The sequence below is a fragment of the Gorilla gorilla genome, chromosome 13 (genome assembly GCF_029281585.2).
Source record: "Gorilla gorilla gorilla isolate KB3781 chromosome 13, NHGRI_mGorGor1-v2.1_pri, whole genome shotgun sequence".
NCBI lineage: Eukaryota > Metazoa > Chordata > Mammalia > Primates > Hominidae > Gorilla > Gorilla gorilla.
The window spans coordinates 133,338,284-133,361,250 of record NC_073237.2 but is presented as its reverse complement, the minus strand read 5'-3'; the positions used below and the strand labels follow the sequence as shown (position 1 = coordinate 133,361,250).

Sequence of the window (22,967 nt, the reverse complement as noted above, 5' to 3'; positions counted from 1 at the left end):
GCACTCCAGCCTGGGCGACAGAGTGAACTCTCTGAAACTGCAGCTATGAAACTTGTGCACGGGGCCCGGAGCAGCTGCCGGAGAGCTGGGTCAGGGAGCAGCAGCAAGATCCCAAGTTTCGCAGAACTGGTGCTTGACCTAACATCCATGACCTGAACTCCACGCAGCCGCAACACCGGACGTGAGTGCTGGGGCCAGGCAGAAAGCCCAGAGCAGCCCTAAGGGCCAGGGAAAGGAACCCACGCCGATGCGCAGCGTCAGTGAGGCAATGCCCTGGGTTTACCCTCTTCTCCATTCTTTTGTGACCCTGATGGCAGTGGGAGTGGTGGCTACAGGAACCCATCAGAGCCAAACTTGGGGCCAGAAAGTCCCTCACAGCTTGGTGCGGCTGTATTGAGGGTGGGACCGCCCCCGTTAGCTTTCCTCCCCTGCCCTCCTGCCACATAGACTCCAACGTGGCCCAGTCAAGGGCACGTCACTGTCTGAACTGACAGTGAGTGAGCCCAGCAACCAAACCCAGCGTGGGGAGCTTGGGAAGCACCCACATGGGGTGGCTGTGGATGCCGGGCTCAGCTCACATGCAGACACACGGGTCCAATGATCACACCATGGACGTGGGGAACTGCAGACCAGCCTTGGGTCCCAGACCAAAGACCAGCAGCTCTGAAGACAGGAGTCCACGCAGGCGGGAGCAGTGTGGGCCTGACCCTCACGGGACCAAGTGCCTGCTAACCAAAGACACCCACGCAGGCGGGAAAATTGTGGGCCCGACCTTCACAGGACCAAGTGCCTGCTAACCAGACTTCAACATTTCCCACAGGATTCAAACATGACCCAGATCTCATAAAGTCATATTCAAAATGTCTAGAATATAGCCCAAAATTGCTTGACACACGAAGAACCACATTTCAACTTGCAGCTGGGCACCACGGCTCACACCTGAAACCCTAGTCCCCTGGGAGGCCACGGCTGCAGGGAGCAATGACCGGGCTGCTGCACTCCAGCCTGGGTGACAGAGACCCTGTTTCTAAAAAATAAAAATAAAAAATAAAAGATTCAATGTGCAAAGGTAAAGACCCATAAATTCTATTTCCCAAAAACAATTAGTAGCTTTTTTAAAAAAACCACACAACAAATTTTTATTATTTTTTAATTTTTGTAGAAATGAGGTCTGTGTTGCCCAGGCTGGTCTCAAACTCCTGGGCTCAAGTGATCTTCCAGCCTCGGCCTCCTGAAGTGCTGGGATTACAGGCGTGAGCCACTGCACCGGCCAACACAATTCTTAAAAGGCACTGGGATTCCTCTGCTTCAAGATCATTGCTAGGCTAGAAAAATAAAGCTTGTTCTACCAGAAATCACAAGTAAGAACTGAGTGTTCTCCAAGGCAGAAATTGTAGAGTCTAGTGCCATTTCAGGCAATGATGACTAAGCTCTGAACCCCAACATCCACAGCTGCCCATCAGAACACTTAAACCAGCTCGGAACAGACCAGCACAATTCGGCTTCATCAGACAAGGCCACCGTGCTCTTCTAAGATGCTAATAACCCCAAACAGGAGGTGCTGAAACCAAAATGAAAGACAGTCTTTGAGGCTAGCTGCCACACCAACTGTGAGTTCCTTGTTATGCCCCCCTTCTATAACATTAATAAAGGAAATATTTTACTGCAAGGAGTATTTTATATGCCACTAGCCATGAATTTTTGTCATTAGTTACTACATAAATGTCGCCTAGTGCCTGCCATTATCCACATGGCACAACCATTTTATGTCTACAATTCACTTCTGTATTTACAGAATCTTTGTGATTCCCATAAGTACATTAGCAAAGCTTTAACATCGAGATGCAATCTAACATCCATGACCTCCATTGTTTTGCAGACAGCAATGTAGGAGAGAGAGGTTTTTGTTTTTTTTTTTCTTTTTTGAGACAGAGTCTCGCTCTGTCGCCCAGGCTGGAGTGCAGTGGCGCGATCTCAGCTCACTGCAGGCTCTGCCTACCAGGTTCATGCCATTCTCCTGCCTCAGCCTCCCGAGTAGCTGGGACTACAGGCGCCCTCCACCACGACCGGCTAATTTTTTTGTATTATTTTAGTGGAGACGGGGTTTCACTGTGTTGGCCAGGATGGTCTCGATCTCCTGACCTCGTGATCCGCCCGCCTCGGCCTCCCAAAGTGCTGGGATTCCAGGCGTGAGCCACCACACCTGGCTGAGGATTGTGCTCTTTAAAACCGTTTTATGACATTTGGATTTACAAAATCTGAACACCTTACAATCATTGCAGATGAACATTATGCCATGGCCCCAGGTAGATGCACCCTGGACAAAAACTCACACTTCCCGATATGCAGGGGGAACCTGCAAGTCCTCACCAACCAAACGCCAGGCTTGGGAGGAAGTGACACAGACACAGATGCTGAAATTATCTGACAAGGACTTTAAAGTAGCTACTATAAATATGCCAGAGAAAGCAATCACAAACATTTTGCAATGGATGTAAAAATATGAAAGTCTCAGCAAAAAAATAGAAGATGTAAAAAGGACCATTCATACCAAGATTAGGTATCTATAAAAAGAGAAGGAAAAAGGCTGGGCACGGTGGCTTACGCCTGTAACCCTAACATTTTGGGAGGCCAAGGCGGGCAGATCACCTGAGGTCAGGAGTTCAAGACCAGCCTGGCCAACATGGTAAAATCCTGTCTCTACTAAAAATACAAAAAAAAAAAAAAAGGCCGTGCACAGTGGCTCACGCTTGTTAATCCCAGCACTTTGGGAGGCCGAGGTGGGCGGATCACAAGGTCAGGAGATCAAGACCAAGTTCCAGCTACTCGGGAGGCTGAGGCAGGAGAATGGCGTGAACCCAGGAGGCGGAGCTTGCAGTGAGCCGAGATCGCGCCACTGCACTCCAGCCTGGGCAACAGAGCAAGACTCCATCTCAAAAAAAAAAAAAAAAAAAGACAGGTTCTCACTCTGTTGCCCAGCCTTGAGTCACCGGTACAGTCATGACTTACTGCAGCCTCAACCTGCAGGCTCAAGTGATCCTCCCCACCTCAGCCTCTCAAGTAGCTGGGACCACAGGCATGCACCACCACACCCAGCTAATTTTTATATTTTTTGTAGAGATGGGGTTTTGCCATGTTGTCCAGGCTGGTTTTGAACTCCTAGGCTGAAGTGATCCGCCTGCCTCGGCTTCTGTAAGTGCTGGGATTATGGCGTGAGCCACCACAACTGGGCTGCAGCCTCTTTTTAAGGGCACTAATCCCATCCACAAGTGTTGCACCCTCATGATCTAAAAAGTCCTGCCTCCAAGTATCATCACACTGGAGATTATGTTTCAACACAGGAAACTGGGTGGGGGGGCACAAACATTGTCTTCTCTTAGTCTGTTTTTGCTGCTATAACAGAATACCTGAGACCAGATGATTTATAAGGAATAGAAATTTATTGGCTCACAGTTCTGGGGGCTGGTAAGTCCCAGAGTAAGGTGCCAGTGTCTGGTGCAATCCTTGTTGTGTCACGGTGGAAGGTGGAAGGGCAAGAGAGGGCCAAGCTCATCTTATTATACCAGCACCAGTTCCAGCCTATCCTCCCTCTGACCTAATCACCCTTTAAGGATCCCACCTCTTAACACTGTTACAATGACAATTAGATATTAACATGAGTTTGGGAGATAAAAACATTCAAACCGTAGCATTCCATCCCTGCCCCTACACCAATTCATGTTCTTTTCACATACAAAATATACTCATTCCATCCCAATGGCCCCATTCAAAAGTCCAAAGCCCAGAGTCTCGTCTAAATCAAACATGGGTGAGACTCAAGGCATGATTCATCCTGAGGCAACTTTCCCTCCACTGTGAGCCTGTGAAATTAAACAAGTTACGTGCTTCCAAAATACAATGGTAGGGCAGGCACAGAACAGACATTTCCATTCCAAAGGGATAAATTGTAAAGAGGAAAGGAATAACAGGCCTCAAAAGCATGTCCAAAGTCCAACAGGGAGAATACTACTAAATCCTAAGCCTTGAGAATCATCATCTTTGACTCCAAATCCTGCCTTCTGCACGCCGTGGGGTGCGGCTGGGTCCTCAGGCTCTTGGGAACCTCACCCCTATAGCTTTGCTGGGCTCAGACCTCACACAGCTCTCTTAGGTTGGAGTCTCGTGCCTTCAGCTCTCCCAGGCTGGCAATGAACACTAGAGGCTCTCCAGTTCTGGGGTCTCAGGGGTGGCCTTATCCCCAAGGCTCTACCACATATTGCCCTAGTGTGGGCTCTCTGCCATGGCTCTGGCCAGGAGACTTGTGACATCCTGTGTGACACCCAGTGGATGAAGCCATGTTCCCACAGCTCCTGCAAGGTTGCAGAATCGACACCACCAAGGCTTATGACTTGTACCTTCCCTGGGTCCACGTGAGACAGGCTGGAGTGGGCTTAGGGGGTCTGCACTGGAATGCAGACAGCAAAGACTTGGGGTGGCCCTGGCCAGCAGGCTCTAAGGTCCACACCCTACACCTCTCTTTTGACATATTTCCTTCCCAAAGGCCTTGGCACTCTGGGCCTCTGGTGGGAGGGGCAGCACCAGGAATCTGAAATGCCTCTGGGCCATTTTCCCACTGTCCTGATGAGCAGCCTCTGGCTTCGTTCTGTCCATACTAAGTTGCTTGGCCACACACTTGGTCTGTTCTCCTAAAGACATCTTATTACTCCCTAAATGGGCAGGCTGAAAATCCTTACGATCCCTATTCTTTCCTTGTTAATTATAAATTCCATCTTTAATTCGTTTCTCTTCTCACATCTTACTCTCTGCAGTTAGAAGAAGACATGCCACACCCTGAGTATTTCTTCAGCCAGATATCCCAGTTCCTTCCACAAAGGAAGGACTGGGCATGGACACCGTTCAGCCACGTTCTCTGCCACTTTATAACTAGGATGGTCATTCCTCCAGTTTCTGACACCTTGTTCTTCATTTCTGTCTGAGATCTTACTACCAGAATGGCCTTCATTGTCCAGATTTCTACCAACATTCTGACCATGACCACTTGAGTATTCTCAAAGAAGCTTCAGACTTTCCCTACAGTTCTCTTCTGAGCCCTCAACAGAATCACCCTTTACACTCCATGAATGGCATCTAAGCTTCTTCTCGCTCCTCCAAACTCTTCTGGCCTCTGCCTACTACCCAGTTCCAAAGCTGCTTCCACATTTTTCGAGCATTTGTGATGACAACAAACCCACTCCTGGTCTCGATTTTCTGCCCACAGCACCCTGATACCAAAACCAGACAAAGACAATACAAAAGACAATTATAGACAAATGTCCCTCATGAACAGAGATGCAAAATCCTCAAAAAAAATTTAAATCAAATCCAGCAATATATAAAAGTGATAGTGCACCATAACCAGGTAGGGTTTATTCCAGGAATGCAAGGTTGGTCCAATATTTGAAGATCAACATAAGTCACCATAATTAACTGTACAGGAGAAAAACCACATGAATATATCACTTGGTATAGAAAAAGCATCTTTTTTTTTTTTTTTGAAGACAGTTTCCTTGTTGCCCAGGTTAGAGTGCAATGGCACGATCTCGGCTCACTGTCACCTCCGTCTCCCAGGTTCAAGCAATTCTCCTGCCTCAGCCTCCCAAGTAGCTGGGATTACAGGAGTGCACCACCACACCCAGCTAATTTTTGTTTTTAATAGAGATGGGTTTTCACCATGTTGGCCAAGCTGGTCTCAAACTCCTGACCTAAGGTGATCCGCCTGCCTCAGCCTCCCAAAGTGCTGGGATTACAGGAATGAGCCACCAAACCCAGCCATTGAAAAACATCTTGATAAAATGTCTAGTCATGATATATAAAAAAAAAAACCCTCGAAGCAAACTAGAAGTAGAAGGGAACTTGCTCAACCTGATAAAACAGCAATCACCAAAAATCCCCGTGGGTAACATGATACATAATTGTGAAAGCAAGAAAGCTTTCCCCAAGAGTGGGAATGAGGAAAGGTTATAGACTCTTACCATTACTATTCAACCTTATAAACGGGAAGTCAGCCAATGGAACAAGGCAAGCAAAAGAAATAAAAGGCACAGAGATTGAATAAAAAGAAATAAAACTGTCCTTATTCATGGATGACATATTGTTCACACATAAAATCCCCCCAAATCTATAAAAACAAAATCCTAATCTCCTACAACCAGTAAGTGAATTCATCAAGGTTACGAGGTATAAGAAGAACACATAAAAATCAATTTTGTTTTCAAACACTGGAAGTATACAGTCAGAAACCAAAATTCAAAAAACAACCTCTTACAACAGGTCAAGAAACAAAGTAAGCTGTGGGATAGGAAGCAATAAATACATAAGTAAAAGAAACACTGAAGCATAAACCTACTACAACATGTACAAGATATGTATACTGGCTGGGCGTGGTGACTTTTATGCCCATAATCCCAGCACTTTGGAAGGCAGAGGTGGGCGAATCACTTGAGTCCAGGACACCAGCCCAGGCAACATGGCAAAACCCTATCTCTACAAAAAATACAAAAATTAGCCGGGCGTGGTGGCACACACTTGTAGTCCCAGCTACTTAGGAGGCTGAGGTGGGAAGATCCATTGAGCCCAGGAGGTGAAAGCCACAGTGAGCTGCGATCGTGCCACTGCATTCCAGCCAGTTCAACACACACATGAAATACTACAAAACGCTGATAAAGACTAGAGATAGACTATGTTCATGGATTGTCTGACTCAACACAGATGTCAATTCTCCCCAAACCGATGTGTAGACTTCACGCAATTCCAATCAAAATCCCAGAATTTTTTTGTGGTTGACTGTGAAATATGTATGTACTGTCAAACGAACAAAAATAGGGAAAACAATTCTGAAAAACAAGAACCGGCTGGGCATGGTGGCTAATGCCTATAATCCCATCACTTTGGGAAGCTGAGGCAGGCGGATCACTTGAGCCCAGGAGTTTCAGGCCAGCCTGGACAACATAGAGAGACTCTGTCTCCGGCTGGGTGCAGTGGCTCATGCCTGTAATCCCAGCACTCTGGGAGGCCGAGGTAGGCAGATCTGAGGTCAGAAGATCGAGACCACGCTGGGCAACATGGTGAAACCCCGACTCTACTAAAAACACAAAAAAATTACCTGGGTGTGGTGGCATGCACCTGTAATCCCAAATACTTGGAAGGCTGGGGCAGGAGAATCACTTGAACCAAGGAGTCAGAGGTTGCAGTGAGCCAAGATGGGTCACTGTACTCCAGTCTGGTGACAGAATGAGAGTCTGTCTCAAAAAAAAAACAAACAAACAAAAAAAAAAAAACGGAGACTCTGTCTCTACTAAAAATTTAAAAAATTAACCGAGTGTGGTGGTGTGCCTGTGGTCCCAGCTACTTGGGATGCTTGAGGTGGGAAGACCTGCTTGAGCCTGAGGTCTCGAGGGTGCAGTGAGGTAGGATTTGTACCACTGCACTCCAGCCTAGGCAACAGAACGAGACTGTGACTGCCTTTAAAAAAAAAAAAAAAAAAAAAGGGCAGAGCAAAAGAAAAAAAAGAAAAGAAAAAAGGAAGGAGGGAGGGAGGAAAAAGGAAAAAAAGAAAAAGAAAAACAAGAATAAAGTTTGGCCAGGTACAGTGACACATGCCTATAATCCCAGCACTTTGGGAGTCCAAGACAGGACAGTGTGAGACCAGGAGTCTGAGACCACCCTGGGCAACATAGTGATATTCTGTCTCTACAAAAATTAAAGAAAATAAGCTGAGCACGATGGTGTGAACCTGTAGTCGCAGCTACCTGGGAGGCCTAGGTGGGAGGATCACTGGAGCTCAGGGGTTTGAGGCTGCAGTGAGGTAGGACTGCGCCATTGCGCTCCAGCCTGGGTGACAGAGCAAGACCCTATATCTTAGAAAGAAATTAAAAAAGAATGCTGACAACACAAAGTGCCCACAAGGATGTGGAGCAGCGGGAACTGTGGCTCATGCTGGCATTCCACAACAGGCTACAGCTATTCTGGAAAGTGCTTGGCAGTTTCTTTTGAATTTAAAAATACACTTACTGTGTGATCCAGCAGCCCCACTGCTAACTACCTTAATGAAATAAAAACTTGCTCAACAACCTGTACACAAATGTTTATAGCAGCTCTATTCAGACCTGCAAAACATTAGAAACAACCCAAACACCCTTCAACAGGTGACGAGACAAACTGATCCATCCATAGAGCACTACTCCAAAAAAAAAAAAAAAAAAGAGAGAAAACAAATGCTGATGCACGCATCCTGATCAATCTCAGCGGCGTTCTGCAGATCCCGCTGCTCCCAGCCACGCATTGTAGGGACTCCATTATGGGACCTTCTTGGAAAGACATAACTACAGTGGTGGAGGACAGGTGCGTGGCTGCCACAGGTCGGGGTGGTGACTATGGGGAAAGTGGAACAGTCTTCTGAGACGGCAGGGCTCGCCTGTCTCCCAGGTATGGTGCTTACCGACATCTGCACAGGTGTGAACATCCATGGAATTGAATGTTCCATGAACAAAACAAAAGAACAAATCAATTTTACTATGTGAAATTTAAAAATGTTATTAGAGGCCAGGTGCAACACCTGCAATCCCAGCACTTTGGGAGGCTGAGGTGGGCAGATCACCTGAGGTCAGCAGTTCGAGACCAGCCTGGCCAACATGGTAAAGCCCTGTCTCTACTAAAAATACAAAAATTAGCCAGGCGTGGTGGCTCACAGCTGTAATCCCAGCTACTCAGGAAGCTGAGGCAGGAGAATTGCTTGAACCTGGGAGGGGGATGGTTGCAGTGAGCCGAGATTGTGCCATTGTATTCCAGCCAGGAAGACAGAATGAGATTCTGTCTCAAAAAAAAAAAAAAAAAAAAAACACTTCCCGAGGGAGATGTAAGGTGACACAAAAGTTCGGCAGTTCCTCCAAGAGCTGAACAAGCAGCCCAGCAGCTCTACTCCTCGGTATAAATATTCAAGAGAAATGAAAACAAATACACGTCCCCATAAAAACTTGTTCGCAAATGTTCACAGCAGCATTTTCAGAGTAGCCAAAAAGTAGAAACCACCCAAATGTCCAGCAACGGGTGAATGGATAAATAAGGTGTGGTGCATCCATACAAGAGAAGATTATTCAGCCATTAGAAGGAATGAAACTCCGACGCATGCTGCAACACACAGGAACCATGAAAATATCTTGCTGAGTAAAAGCAAAGGCCACATTGATATGAATGTCCTGAGTAGGCAAATCTATAGAGACAGAAGGTAGGTTTGTGGCTGGCTGTCAGGGGCTGAGCGGGAGGGAACAGAGTGACTGCTAAGGGAAGGTTTCTCTGCAGGGTGATGAAATGTCCCAAAATTAGGTAGTGACGATGGTACCTCTGTGGGTTTGCACAGAGCCTGTCACTTCCCCAGAAGGCCACGAGACGGCTGGGCCAGGCCTGCCCACGGGGCTGCTCCAGAGCATTTTGTCCCTCAAGGGCCTCGGTCTGCTTCATGGGAGCTTCTTGGTGTGGCCGCCAGTGCCTAGGGAATTGTTCCGAGTGCAGACCTCTGCCCCTTCTGCAGCCTGGAGCCCGACGCTGCTCTCACTGCGTGGGGGGTGCGGTCCTCAGCTCTTCCCCAGGTTCTCCAGACCTCCATCTCCACTGCAGGGAGGTGAGGGCCAGGAGGACCATCCGGCTGCTCTGGCAAAGGACCTGCAAGGTAGCTGCTCTGCCCCGTCTTTCAGTTGATCCACTTTTAGACTCTGCTCCATGCCAGGGCCTCCCGGTGTGGCCAGCTTCCCCCTCAGCCCTCTTCTGCTCAGCAGCCACCCACCAACCCACTTCCCACCTTCCAAAATGGGTTCAAATCCTTTGTGGGATGTTGGCTTCTTCCCCATCTTTGTCCCTGGGGGAGGATTTTTTTTTTTTTGGTCCATCCCTCTCATTTCACAGTTCCATTTCGTTTTAAGTGAGAAGAGATGACCTCAATCAATCTGTTTTAACAAACTGCAGTGACCCAGCAAAACCTGTCACATACAAATAAATCCCCAAATATAGAAGCCCAGTATGTTAAAGACAAAACTTCAGAATCATTAGACGAAAACATGACAGTGGTTTCCAGCCTCAGGGAAGGTCAGGATGTTCCGAGTCGGTCGGAAATAGCACCATTCATAAAGGATAAGATCAGCTCATCATGTGTAAGGCTTAAGCTTCTGCACATCAGGAGCAACAGAAACACAGTTCAAAGACACAACCGAGAATCTGTAATCAGGAATATCAGGAACCCCTACCAACCAGCAGAATAAGACCCAGACCAACAACCAGAAGAAAAATGAGAAAAATACATCAACGGGCAATTCGCAGGGGAGAGAATCCAAGGGAGAGGTAAGCGTGGTAAAGACGCCTGACTCCGCCGAGTCATCAGAGAAACACATGTGACAGCGATGCCACTTCACTTCACACACAGCACGCTGCAGCATCTCAATTCCAACAACACGAAGCACGGGCAGGGATGGGAGTGATGGGAACCCTCCCCTGGTGCTGGTGGAAGGACTGGATGCAGCCCCTCTGCAAAGCAAGCTGGCAACTGCTAAAAAGGGGAGGCCTAGAAATCACCAACCCTCCTTCCAGGTTGACAGGAGACCCACGAGAGCAGGTCTGGCTGTCTCCAGTCACCAAACCCTGAAGACACGGGAAGAGACTGGAAGGTGCTCTCTAGGGAACTCACACACGGCAGTCAGAATCCACCATGCAGAGTGCCTAGCACAAGATGCATTAAAAGTAGCCAGGCTGAGTCAAAAGCCCAGCTACCTGCAGCTGACCCAGTGGATGGTTTCTGCATTTTTAATGCAATACTCTTATTTGTGAATACAGAAACATACAGATGCAAAATTCTAAAGCCCAAGGAGAACCGGAACGCCTCAATTCCCGCCACGTGGCCCGGGGAGCTGAGGTGAGGCCGGGAAAGGGAACAGCAGGGCTCTGCAATGCTTGCTCTTTAGGCCCAGTACACACTCACGGAACACAGACAATGCCCGTCGGTCAGCTCCGTGCCTGAGTTATTTTCTGTACTTTTCTATGGTCAACTTCTCAAACTACAACAGTGCGTGAAGACGTCGAGAGGGGACAGCACTTTATCCTGGACCCCAATACAGATGCCCAGTAGGTCCCAGCACAGCTGCCCTGACACCGAGTGTGAAGCCGTGCCTACGCCTGCCTGCACTGTCCCAAAAACACACCACAGGGGCGGTGCAGCCAGGACCCTCGGTGTGGCCAGGACGCTCGGTGCGGCCAGGACCCCCGGTGGAGTCAGGATGCTCGGTGCAGCCAGGACCCCCCAGTGCAGCCAGGACCCCTGGTGCAGCCAGGATGCTCGGTGGAGCCTATGCACAGAAAGGCAGGACCAGGGCTGGCTCATCCTCATCCTGCTCTCACAGGAGTCCCTGGGGAGGCCCAGGAGAGGAGATGGACAGGGAAGAACATTCCAGAAGAGGGAACAAGGCTCAAGAAGAGAGAGCTTACAGCAGGTGAGGAACAGAGAGAACAGCCTGGCTAGCTAGAGAAGCAGGCAGGGGCTAGGCACCCCGTGGGGAGGGGTCTGTGAGAGGAGAGGCCAGGAGGACCCGTAGAGGGTCACCACTGCCAAGGCTGGAAGCCACAGGCAACCTGGAATCAAATGGATGCCACTGACCACAGAGATTTGAATGGTTTAATAACTCTGTCTCGTGAGCTAGATGGCAAGCTCTCACACTTTACCCGCAGGCTGTGCTGTGCACCCCCCACACAGTGGTCTGAGCAGAGGCAGCGTGGGACCAGACCCTCTCCCACAGCCAGCCTGGCCAAGGTGGCACAGACCAGAGCTCTGTGCAGACAAGCACCCAGGGGTCTAGGAACGCTCCCTTCTCTCCAGGGGCCAGAGGGGAGAACCAAGCTGCTCGGCCTTCCTTGCTCTGGCCAGCAGGAGGCCCTTCTCCTGGAGCAGCCCTCCTTTCTGCCTGTCATGCCCGAGGAACACAAGGCCATCCACTGCGCTCCTGCTACGTGGGCACTGCTGGGATGTGCTCCCACTCTGAGTGTCCCCACCCAGGGCCTCTCCCTTCACTGCACAGGACAGCAAGGGCAGCTTGTGCTGGGAAGCACCTGAAGACCCTCGGCCAATGCCACCACAGCCCTTGGCTAAGCCCGTCTGCCAGGCCCCTCCACAGTCTCTGAAATCTGAGGACTGGCTGGTGGCTCCTTCCCCCGTGACAGTGAACTTGGCTGCAGGCCGACACCCTCCCAAGCGCCCAAGCGCGGCCCCTGCCCACTTGTGAGACCCTGGCCCAGCGTGGTGGCCCCTCCGTGAGCCGGCTGTGCCTGGCTGCCCCCAACCCCCGGACACCAGTAGGGGGCAGTTAGAGCCCTGTCAGGTCCACAATGGCCTTGATGAAGATGGCATCGTCCCGCACGTAGGAATTCTTTGCCTCCATCTTGGAGACGGGGCAGAAGAGGGGGCAGCCGCTTGCGATGTTCATGTCGTTGACTGGCCTCTGAAAAGAGGATGAAGTCACATCGGGCCTGAAGGCGTCAATCACGTGCTCCCGATTATTCTGGTCGAGCAGCATTAAGGTCACCTGGAGGAGAGAGCCCCAGGGAGGGGACACATGTCTGTGGGCCGTCTCTCTCTGGCTCCCGAGGGTCTGGACACTGGCAGGGCCACTAGCAGGAGGCCATACCAGGACCCAGGCCAGAGGCTGAGGCCCAGCCGAGACCACGTGGTGGGCGGCCTTGCTCCTGCCGCAGCGCCCGGGCTCCCCAGCCCTCCCCAGCCACCGGCATTCCGCTTCTCTCTGGGGAATGTGTGTCCATTCTGGCCTTTCCTGTCCACTGACATATGGAGTCCTAGACTAAAGCTTACCACTCCTGAACTTGAATTATTATTAGGAAAATGCAAAAAATAACACATCTGGCAAAGACATTTTCTTGCCAAAGAGATCATGAAGCACCCACTGCCCACTCGTGAAGAGCACTTTTCAGGGAGAACCTGAGTCTGCCTCTGTCAGGACTGTGAACCTGGACGCCCCAGGACAGACAAGGGCCTGTGGGCCCTCCACACCCCCTCCCCCACCCAACTCTGCTCTGCCTACTCCACTAGCTATAGGGGGTGGGGGAAGTAGCAAGTCTGGGCCAACTGTGGCAAAAGGAAGGGACCTTCTCATTCCAGTCTAGTCTCTGGATCTTCAATTCCACAAAATAATAGATTCTGATTTTCAAAATAGGCCAGGCACAGTGGCTCACTCCTACAATCCCAGCACTTTGGGAGGCCAAGGTGGGCGGATCACAAGGTCAAGAGATCAAGACCAGCCTGACCAACATGGAGAAACCCCATCTCTACTAAAAATACAAAAATTAGCTGGGTATGGTGGTGCATGCCTATAGTCCCAGCTACTCAGGAGGCTGAGGCAGGAGAATCGCTTGAACCTGGGAGGGGAGGTTGCAGTGAGCCGAGATCATGCCACTGCACTCCAGCCTGGGCGACAGAGCAAGACTCCGTCTTAAAAATAAGTAAATAAATAAATGACACCTCCGACGAAGAGGGCTCCAAAGCTGTGTTCCTTCCTCTGCACTCTCTCTCCAGGGCAGGGTTTTCAAACTACTGGTCCAGATGCCCATCAACATCTGGAGTCCTCGGCTAAAGCTGGGCACCCCTAAACTTGCATTATTTTGTGCTTTGTCCTTTTGTTCATTTATTTAGAGCCCGCTCTTGCTCTGTTGCCCAGGCTGCAGTGCAGTAGCATGATCTCGGCTCACTGCAGCCTCAACCTACTGGGTTCAAGCAATGCTCCTGCCTCAGCCTCCCGAATAGCTGGGAATACAGGTGCACACCACCATGCCCGGCTAATTTTTCTATTTTTTTTGTAGACATGGGTTCTCACTATGTTGCCCAGGCTGATCTCAAACTCCTGGGTTCAAGCAATCCTCCCACCTCAGCCTCCCAAAGTGCTGGGATCACAGGGATACACACTCCCCCCCGACTCGGCCTTGTGCTTTTTCTTAGTCATATTTATATTTGACAGGTCAGGAAGCCAGTTGCTTGTGTCACAGACCAGTGCTCAGAAATCATGGAAACAACAAACTACCAGAGCTCTCCACCGCGTGACACAGCATCACAGGGTGACGTGCCTACTGCAGACACCTGGTCCAGCGAGCCCAAGCCACCCTGTCCCGCACAACCCTGCACCACAGAAGCTGCACTGCCCAGAGGGACTCCCAGGTGCGGCCCTAGTGAAGCCTGCAGGGACGGCCTCACCTTCTGGTTGAAGGGCCACCGCAGCAGGGCGTCATTCGGGCCCTTCATCACCACAAAGAAGAGGGACAGGTGTGTTCCTCGCCCGGTGCCATCGCCGTTCAGGTAGATACGCAGACACATCTTGTAGCCGTACCTGCTGGTGTAGAAGGCTGGGGAGGCAGGAGGGGCGCCTGGTGAGCTGACACTCAGCAAGGGCGGGGCAGGGCTCTTCCTGCCTGGCTGCCCTCCCCCAGGGACAAAAACACCTACAAAGAAACATTCAGGTTCTGGGGTACAAAGAAAAGTTTTTTTTCCTCAAACTATGCAGTTAGTTTCCAATGAAAACAAATTTCATTACAAAAAAAAAGTAGTACTTAGAAAAAGTTTTTTTTTTTTTTGTTTTTGTTTTGTTTTTTTTTTTGAGATGGAGTCTCACTCTTGTTGCCCAGGCTGAGTGCAGTGGTGCAATCTCAGCTCACTGCAACCTCCACCTCCTGGGATCAAGAGATTCTCCTGCCTCAGCCTCCTGAGTAGCTGAGATTACAGACGCTCGACACCACACCTGGCTAATTTTTGTATTTTTAGTAGAGATGGGGTTTCACCATGTTGGCCAGGATGGTCTCAAACTCCTGACCTCAGGCAATCCACGCGTGTTGGCCTCACAAAGTGCTGGGATTACAGGTGTGAGCCACTGCGCCCGGCCAGAAAAAGCATTTCTAAGAATCCCGAATGTAACCCCCAAAACTTAAGAAGATGAGCAGAGCCACATGGCGAGATCCACTAAATGCAGTGGTTGGGATCTCGGCAGAGCCACAGAGGGAGCCCTGACCGGCCCAGGGCTTAGGGTGGGCCCCAAGCCTGCCTCAGAAGAGGCGCTGGCTAGAGTGAACCCCGAAACAAGAAGAGTCGACTTCCTTCCCACCCAACAAGACACAGACGTGAGTAACAGCCAGAACCCGGCAGAGGCTGCTTTCCAAGTCACATGACAGAACACTGTGTGCAAAGGTCTGCACGCAGGGACCCCACTGTGGCGGCACCAGGACCACCCTTCCGTCCTCGTCCTCCACCGCGTGCCCCCAGGCCCGTCCTCCCCATCCTCCCCATCCTCCCCATCCTCATCCTCCACCGCATGCCCCCAGGCCCATCCTCCCCATCCTCCCCATCCTCCCCATCCTCGTCCTCCACCGCGTGCCCCAGGCCCATCCTCCCCGTCCTCGTCCTCCACCGCGTGCCCCAGGCCCATCCTCCCCGTCCTCGTCCTCCACCACATGCCCAGGCCCATCCTCCCCGTCCCCGTCCTCCACCGCGTGCCCCCAGGCCCATCCTCCCCGTCCTCCCCGTCCTCGTCCTCCCCGTCCTCGTCCTCCACCGCATGCCCCCAGGCCCATCCTCCCCGTCCTCGTCCTCCACCACATGCCCAGGCCCATCCTCCCCGTCCTCGTCCTCCACCGCGTGCCCAGGCCCATCCTCCCCATCCCCGTCCTCCACCACATGCCCAGGCCCATCCTCCCCGTCCCCGTCCTCCACCGCATGCCCCCAGGCCCATCCTCCCCGTCCTCGTCCTCCACATGCCCCCAGGCCCATCCTCCCCGTCCTAGTCCTCCACCACATGCCCAGGCCCATCCTCCCCGTCCCCGTCCTCCACCGCGTGCCCAGGCCCATCCTCCCCATCCTCGTCCTCCACCATGCCCCCAGGCCCATTCTGCCCGTCCTCAGCCTGCACGGGTGCCGCACACAAGCTGTGTTCACCAGCGTTGCTTAAAGCAGATGTTCCACACAAACAGGTCCTCTTGCCTGAGTGCAGCTCCCAAGAAGACCACCTCCGTGGCAGGGCCTCCACAATGCTGACCCTTCACCCCACGCTTAGTGCAGAGCTCCCAGCATATACAATCGGCTGAGCCAGCAGCTGCAGAGGGAAGGTCGCCACCAGAAAGCAGTGCTGACTTTCCCAGCCCTGGAGGAACAGGGCCATGCCCTGCAGGCTGCCCAGACTGTTCCCTCGAGTTTCCCCTAAAACAATCTTTCATTTTTCCAGTCTCAACTCAGAGAAGAAAGAGAGTGTGAGTTTTGTTTCTGGTCCCTGCTGAAGGCCTTGGCAGGAGGCACCACACAGAACATGGCGGCCCCTCCAGATGACGCTTGGGTCTCTTTCAGCCTCGAGGGTGCCAGAGCACAGGACTGCCATGGCCCCCAGTGCTGAGTTTCACCAGCAGTGCCAGGCTAAATTCAAACAGGAAAGGTGCCTACAGCATCTCGGCCTTGATCCTAGAACCTAAGATTCTATTAGCAGGTTCACCAACTCAGCCTAAAAATAAAGTCTGCACGAGGGTGTGTTCTGAGCCATGGCAACAAAGCCCAAGAAGGGAGTGACTGAGTTGGGGCCGAGATGATGGCTGGGGCTGCCATGAGATCAGCCAGGGCCTTGACAGGGTGGGGGCCGAGATGATGGCTGGGGCCGCCACGAGGTCAGCCAGGGCCTCGAGGGACAGCAGGGGGGCCGCCTCTGGACTGCAGCGCCCAGAAGCACAGTCCTGGCAGGAGCCTGCAGCTGGGCAGCCACCACCCCACCCCCTCTCCAGCAGTGCCCTCCAGGGGAGACCCCACGAGCACCCTCTCAAGAGACCCCATAGTTGGGGTTTAAAAAAAAAAAAAAAAAAAAAAGGTGGGGGAGTGTGAGAAACATCCTCCCTGAGCTCCGTGTAGAAAATGAACCTGGGAGGGGTCAGACTAGCTCAGCCTCAAGGCCCTGGGAGCCATGTCCCACCCCCACAGCCACCCCCACCCGCCCTGTCTTCCTGGGAGCTGTGATCAGGCAGGAGAGCCTGTTGATGTAATGTCTGCTTTAGGGCCGTGTGCCAGAGGACCAAGCTGTGGGTGACGAGGGGCACACCTCGAGGGCTGGCATGGCAGGAGGGCAGCCAGCCCAACCCCCCCACCCCGACCCCTGCCCAAGGGCACCCACCGGCCAGCCCATATTCAGCTACCCCACTTGCCACTCAGGGAGGTGTAGCTGCTCCCGGTATCACTGGGGGTCGTATCCCAGCCCCACCCTTGGGAGCCATCCTATGTGGTCACAGGGGTGAGGGGACCCAGGTGCCAAGTAAACAGCAGCTGCAGTGAGGTGGGGGTCCTAGAACCACACCTGGGGAGAAGATGGCGGGTGTGCGGCCAGCCACAGCTTCCTGGCGCTTCCTGGCGAAGTCTGAGATCTTCCAGATGAAGACCCCATCGTAGGTGGATGCCTCCATCTCCAAGACCTTCTGCTCCAAGTCAGCCATCGCCAGGTCCTTGAGGCCAATGCTCCTCTCCAGCTGCTGCACCTGCCGGGTGCCAAGACCACCTTCCCTCTTACAGGAGGGGTGCGGGCACGAGCCCCTGCCTCCCACACCCACCAATTTCCAGCAGGACAGTGCTCTTGGGCACCCCTGGGCTCCATGTTTCTCATGTCCACTCCCTGCACACAAGAACCCAACCCCACCCTCACCAAGAGGTGGTGGCTCCAAGTCCACACAGAAGCTCCCGGCCAGCAAGTGTGCTCAGAAGCCACACCAGGCCATGCACATCCCCATCCATGGCTGACTCTGCCCTCCCATCAGAGAGAAGAGGCTCCCGCCCACGGCCTGGCCTCTAGGACCTTCCAGGGTTTGGGTCCCTTAGATGACAGGACTCAGAAATGAAGGGGGCCAGAGTCTCCCCTAAACCACACTGGACTGGGGTTTGCAGATGGAGTTCTACACTGTCCGGGCTCTAAAGCTCCAGGACCTGCTAGAACCTGCTGGGGCACGGACACTATCCCCCTTTACACTGTCCTCCTCGTGGCTGGCCACCCGGCAGGCACAAACCTTGCTACTCAGGGCTTCAATCTTGTCTTGGTCCAGCCGGTGCTGCCGGCTGCAGGCCTCGGCAGTCATGGCCACCCTCTCCACCTCCCGGTTCAGGACGCAGACAATGTTCTCAAAAGTGGCCGTCTTCTTCTCCAGGCTCTCACACCTCTGCAGGAGCTCTGACCCCGCGTGGCTCTGGTCTCCCGAGAGGGGCTTTGCCTCCAGCACCGAGCTCAGTAGCATGGCCAGGTGCTCCCGCAGCCACTGCGCCTCGTGCTCCTGCTGTTTCTCACCCTCTACCTGCAGACACAGGGCAGGGAGGCTGCTGGCTCCATCCACCATTCGGCTCCCACCCAGGGACGGCCACCAAGACGTGGGCCTCAGCTGAGCTGAGGAGACAGGCCAGGGTCAGAGATAGGGATGCCTGGGTGGCCTGGTCATGGCTGATCCTTCTTGTGTATGACAGACTGAAAGTCAGGTGTGTTTAAAGAACATGAAGCTATAGAACTTAGTTGCAGCCAGGCACAGTAGCTAGCAACTGTGATTCCAGCACTTCAGAAGGCCGAAGCGGGAGGATCATTTGGGCCCAGGAGTTGGAGACTAGCTGGGGCAACATGGCGAAACCCCACGTCTACAAAAAATTTTTAAAAATTAGCTGGGCATGGTGGTGTGTGCCAGTGGTTCCAGCTACTCAGGAGGCTGAGGTGGGAGGATCACTTGAGCCCAGGAGGTTGAGGCTGAAGTGAGCCGAGATCATACCACTGCATCCCTGCCTGGCTGACACAGCGAAACCCTGTTTGGAAGAAAAGAAAAAAGGGACGGGACAGGACGAGATGAAGGGACGAAGGGAAGAAGGGGAGGGAAAGAGGGAGGGGGAGGGACAGAAAGGAAGAGAAAAGAAAAAGAAAAGCAACACACCATTTTAAAAAAGCTACTCATGACCAGGCATGGTGGCTCACGCCTGTAATCCCAGCACTTTGGGAGGCCAAGGTGGGAGGATCACCTGAGGTCGGGAGTTCGAGACTAGCCTGACCAACATGGAGAAACCCTGTCTCTACTAAAAATACAAAATTAGCAGGGCGTGGTGGTGCACGCCTGTAATCCCAGCTACTCGGGAGGCTGAGGCAGAACTGTTTGAACCCGGGAGGTGGAGGTTGTGGTGAGCCGAGATCGCGCCATTGTACTCTAGTCTGGGCAACAAGAGCGAAACTCTGTCTCAAAAAAAAAAAAAAAAAAGCCACCCACAAGTTCCAGAGAAGCCTGGGCAACATGGTGAAACCCTGTCTCTACTAAAGATACAAAAATTAGCTGGGCATGGTGGCACACGTCTGTAATTCCAGCTACTCGGGAGACTGAGGCATAAGAATAGTTTGAACCCAGGAGGGGGAGGCTGTAGTGAGCTGAGATGGTGCCACTGCACTTCCAGCCTGGCCAACAGAGCGAGACGCTGTTTCGAAAATAAATAAATAAATATAAAAATAGGCCAGGTGCAGTGGCTCACACCTGTAATCCCAGTACTTTGGGAGGCTGAGGTGGGCGGATCACCTGAGGTCAGGAGTTTGAGACTAGCCTGGCCAACATGGCAAAACCCTATCTCTACTAAAAACACAAAAATTAGCTGGGCCTGGTGGTGTGTGCTTGTAATCCCAGCTTCCTGGAAGGCTGAGGCAGGAGAGTACTTGAACCCAGGAGGTGGAGGCTGCAGTGAGCCGAGATGGCACCACTGCACTCCAGCCTGGGTGACAGAGCAAGACTCTGTCTCAAAAATAAAATGAAATAAAACAAAATAAAATAAAAAATAAAAAGCCACCCACAGGGGAAGGTGAAAACACAGGGGTGGAAGCTAGGCCTCCTTAAACATACCTCATTTTATAGACTTGACTTTGCAATTAAATTATTTTCAAATTTCCACAACAAAATTTTAAAATGAGGCCAGGTACGGTCATGCCTGTAATCCCAGCACTTTAGGAGGCTGAGGCAGGAGGATCACTTGAGGTCAGAAGTTCGAGACCAGCCTGGGCAATATGGTGAAACCTCATCTCTACTAAAAATACAAAAATCAGCTGGGTGTGGTGGCACACAGCTGTGATCACAGCTACTTGGGCCTTTCATCACCTACTTGGGAGGCTGAGGCACAAGAATTGTTTGAACCCGGGAGGCAGAGGTTGCAGTGAGCTGAGATCATGCCACTGCACTCCAGCCTGGGCGACAAAGCAAGACTCAGCCTCAAAAATAAATAAAATAAATAAATATATATATATATACACATATATATATAAACAAAACACTCAAAAAATTACAGTAAAAGAAACAAATGGACCTACATGTGTACCCAGCTAGAGGCACGACCACCCAGAGAGCAGAAGGGCACTCAAGACACAAACAGCTGGACGAGAGCTCGCCCTGCATTTTCTCAGAGAGTGCTGCTGCTGGGACCATGCTGTGTGCAGCGTGGAAAAAGCAGGCCCTGGCTGAGCCTGGGGTGGGTGTGCCAGCACGGGGAGACCCTTTGTGTAAACGGGAAGCGAGCATCGCCACAGACTCATGCTGTGTTCTCTCTCATTTCTCAACACCAAGAGGCCCAGAAACAAGGAGCACAGTGGCGGCAGCAAGCACCACTGAGGCCCGGGTGGTCGCTACGCAACCTCCCGCACGGGAAGCCTGGGCTTCCTGGAGATGGCAGATGCCACGTCAGAGCAGGAAACAGACAAGAACACGGACAGCAGAAGACTATTCAACGCAGACAAAGAAAATGGAAGCAGCCACGGTCCTTTTCACCGTTATTAGGAAAAAAACACAATACCTAAGGCCACATAGAATCAAGTCAGCAACTGACTCTACCACAAACGCCGTCAAGACATCCCTGTCTTCAAGCAAGGAAGGTGCCCGCCCAGCGAGCTGGCCAGGGAAGGGTCTGCACCCACGGCCTGCCCCTCTCCACCAATAAGGCACACACCTCAGCTGGGGGCCACCTCTGGGCCCAGTACTCCTCGAGGGTCCTGACCTCAAGGGGCTCCTGTTGTACAGGGCAAGACCGACAAGAGACAAGGACATGAGGTGCTGGTGACAGAGGGGCAGAGTCTGCAGAGGTGGAGCAGGGGGGTCCACCTGGAGAGACCCAGGCGCCTGGCCATTGTGCCAGTGCCCAAGTGCCTGGGGTGGGCACAAGTGGGCATGCCCAAGGAAGCTCAGGCCAGCGAGCAGGGCAGAGGAGATAGCTGAGGGGAGGGAAAGATCACAGGAGCAGGCCACTCTGAATGAGAAGCCAGGAGGAAGAGCTGTGATCGATTTCCATTTGTGAACAGGCCAGAACGGAAAAGAACGGGGGTCCCATAAGCGCCTTAGCCTGGGTCCCAGTGAGAGATGAGGATGACGTGGACAGGGCAGTGACGGTTGGGGGGACCATTTGAGGGCAGACGAGACCTCTGTCAGCCCGAACGTGAAGCATGAGGCGAGAGGAGGGGCCCGAGTGCCTGCTGGTGGCGGAGGGCTCAGCAACAGCCGCTGGGTTAGAGTGCTACCCTTTTCTGTGTGAGATGGGGGCAGGGAGACGGCAGCCAAGGAGTGGTCGTGGCGAGCCGGCCGGGTACATCTGAGACGTGCACTCAACACCCAGGGAAGCTCAAGGCGACAGGTGGGCACACACACTGGGCATCCTCAGAGGCAGGTGGCAGTCAAAGCCGGGCACTACAATGCCACCAGGAGGATGGGAGTGGACAGGGCTGCCAGCCCAGAGACCAAGCTGGGGACACTCGGACAGCCGGGGCAGGAGGAGGCAGCACTGCAGAGGCGGCTGAGGAGCAGCTGGAAGGAAACCAGGAAGCACTGGGCTGGAGGCAGAGAAGACCACACCCAGGACGAGGGGTGGCCCCCAACCTCAGACCCCGCAACTCACCGTCTCGAGGCAGCCGACGGCGTGGAATCTGCAAGGGACTCGACACTTGCCACAAGTCTTGACGTGGTCCTGAAACTACAAGGGAATGACGTCACAGAGCCATCTTTCTCTGTTCTGATGCATTTCAGCACTTCCACATAGACCACAGTGACTGACACAGAGGTTACATGACCTGCCCCGTTGGCCTCTTCACTCTCACACTGAATGAAACCCAACAGCCCATTTCCAAAGCGACACGCTCACACACCTGTGCACACACACGTGCAAACATGCACACTGTGCCAGTAACTGAGATGGGCAAGCATTTCGGGACACCTGTGGAGACCCCAGCTTGTGTGTCACATGGCACGCCTGTCCCTCTATCACAGTCCACAGGACATGCGGTGCTGAGGCCTCAGGGCCTGGGTTCAAAACCCAGAATCAAACGCCCACTGCTCACCTGGTGCGCGGTGGTGCAGGATGACACAGACACAACATGAAGCAAAACGTAAAATCCAGAAAGGGGCCAAGTGCACACAGACACTCACATACAACAGGAACATCGAACCAGGGAAGAAACAGAGACTAACACTGTGGTATCTGACATGGGTCTAAGGATGCAGGAACAGCCCGAGGAAAAACATGAACCCCAAGTCCCTCCTCCATTTCCCAGGTGACATGGCAGGTGTGTTGCAGCTCTGAGTGTGAGAAAACCAAACCCACACACGCCAGACGCAGCACAGGATTTCATACCCGGAAGGAGGGAAATGGCCGTAACTGTGAATCAGCTTCCAGAAACAGTCACGTAAGAACCTTGAACAATTTCCCCCAAAACAAACAAAAACCAAAAACACTATTTAGTGGGCAGGAGTCATGAACAGCAAGAGAAGCACAGATGGGCTCGGTCACACCACAGCTTGGGAAACGCCCGTCAGAACCGCCTGGAGGCTCTGCTGTCCCTTGCCACCCACAGGAGGTTGGTCTCAGGGTCCCTGAAACCCAAGGATGCTCGAGTCCC

At 52.4% G+C, this 22,967-nt stretch overlaps 1 protein-coding gene across 6 annotated transcripts in view; it reads right to left on the bottom strand.

Moving 5' to 3' along the window:
- Nucleotides 1-11,678: 11,678 nt before the first annotated feature.
- Nucleotides 11,679-22,967, bottom strand: part of TRAF2 (TNF receptor associated factor 2) — a 41,606-nt gene continuing 30,317 nt past the window's right edge. For all 6 annotated transcript variants that reach the window (XM_031014630.3, XM_055350202.2, XM_031014631.3 and 3 more), the window contains 5 exons: nt 21,971-22,045; nt 18,094-18,375; nt 17,394-17,571; nt 14,273-14,421; nt 11,679-12,596 (listed from right to left, as the gene is read on the bottom strand). In XM_031014630.3, the coding sequence (XP_030870490.1) occupies nt 12,378-12,596; nt 14,273-14,421; nt 17,394-17,571; nt 18,094-18,375; nt 21,971-22,045 (903 nt within the window). In that variant the 3' untranslated portion in view covers nt 11,679-12,377. The remainder of the gene's footprint in view (nt 12,597-14,272; nt 14,422-17,393; nt 17,572-18,093; nt 18,376-21,970; nt 22,046-22,967) is intronic.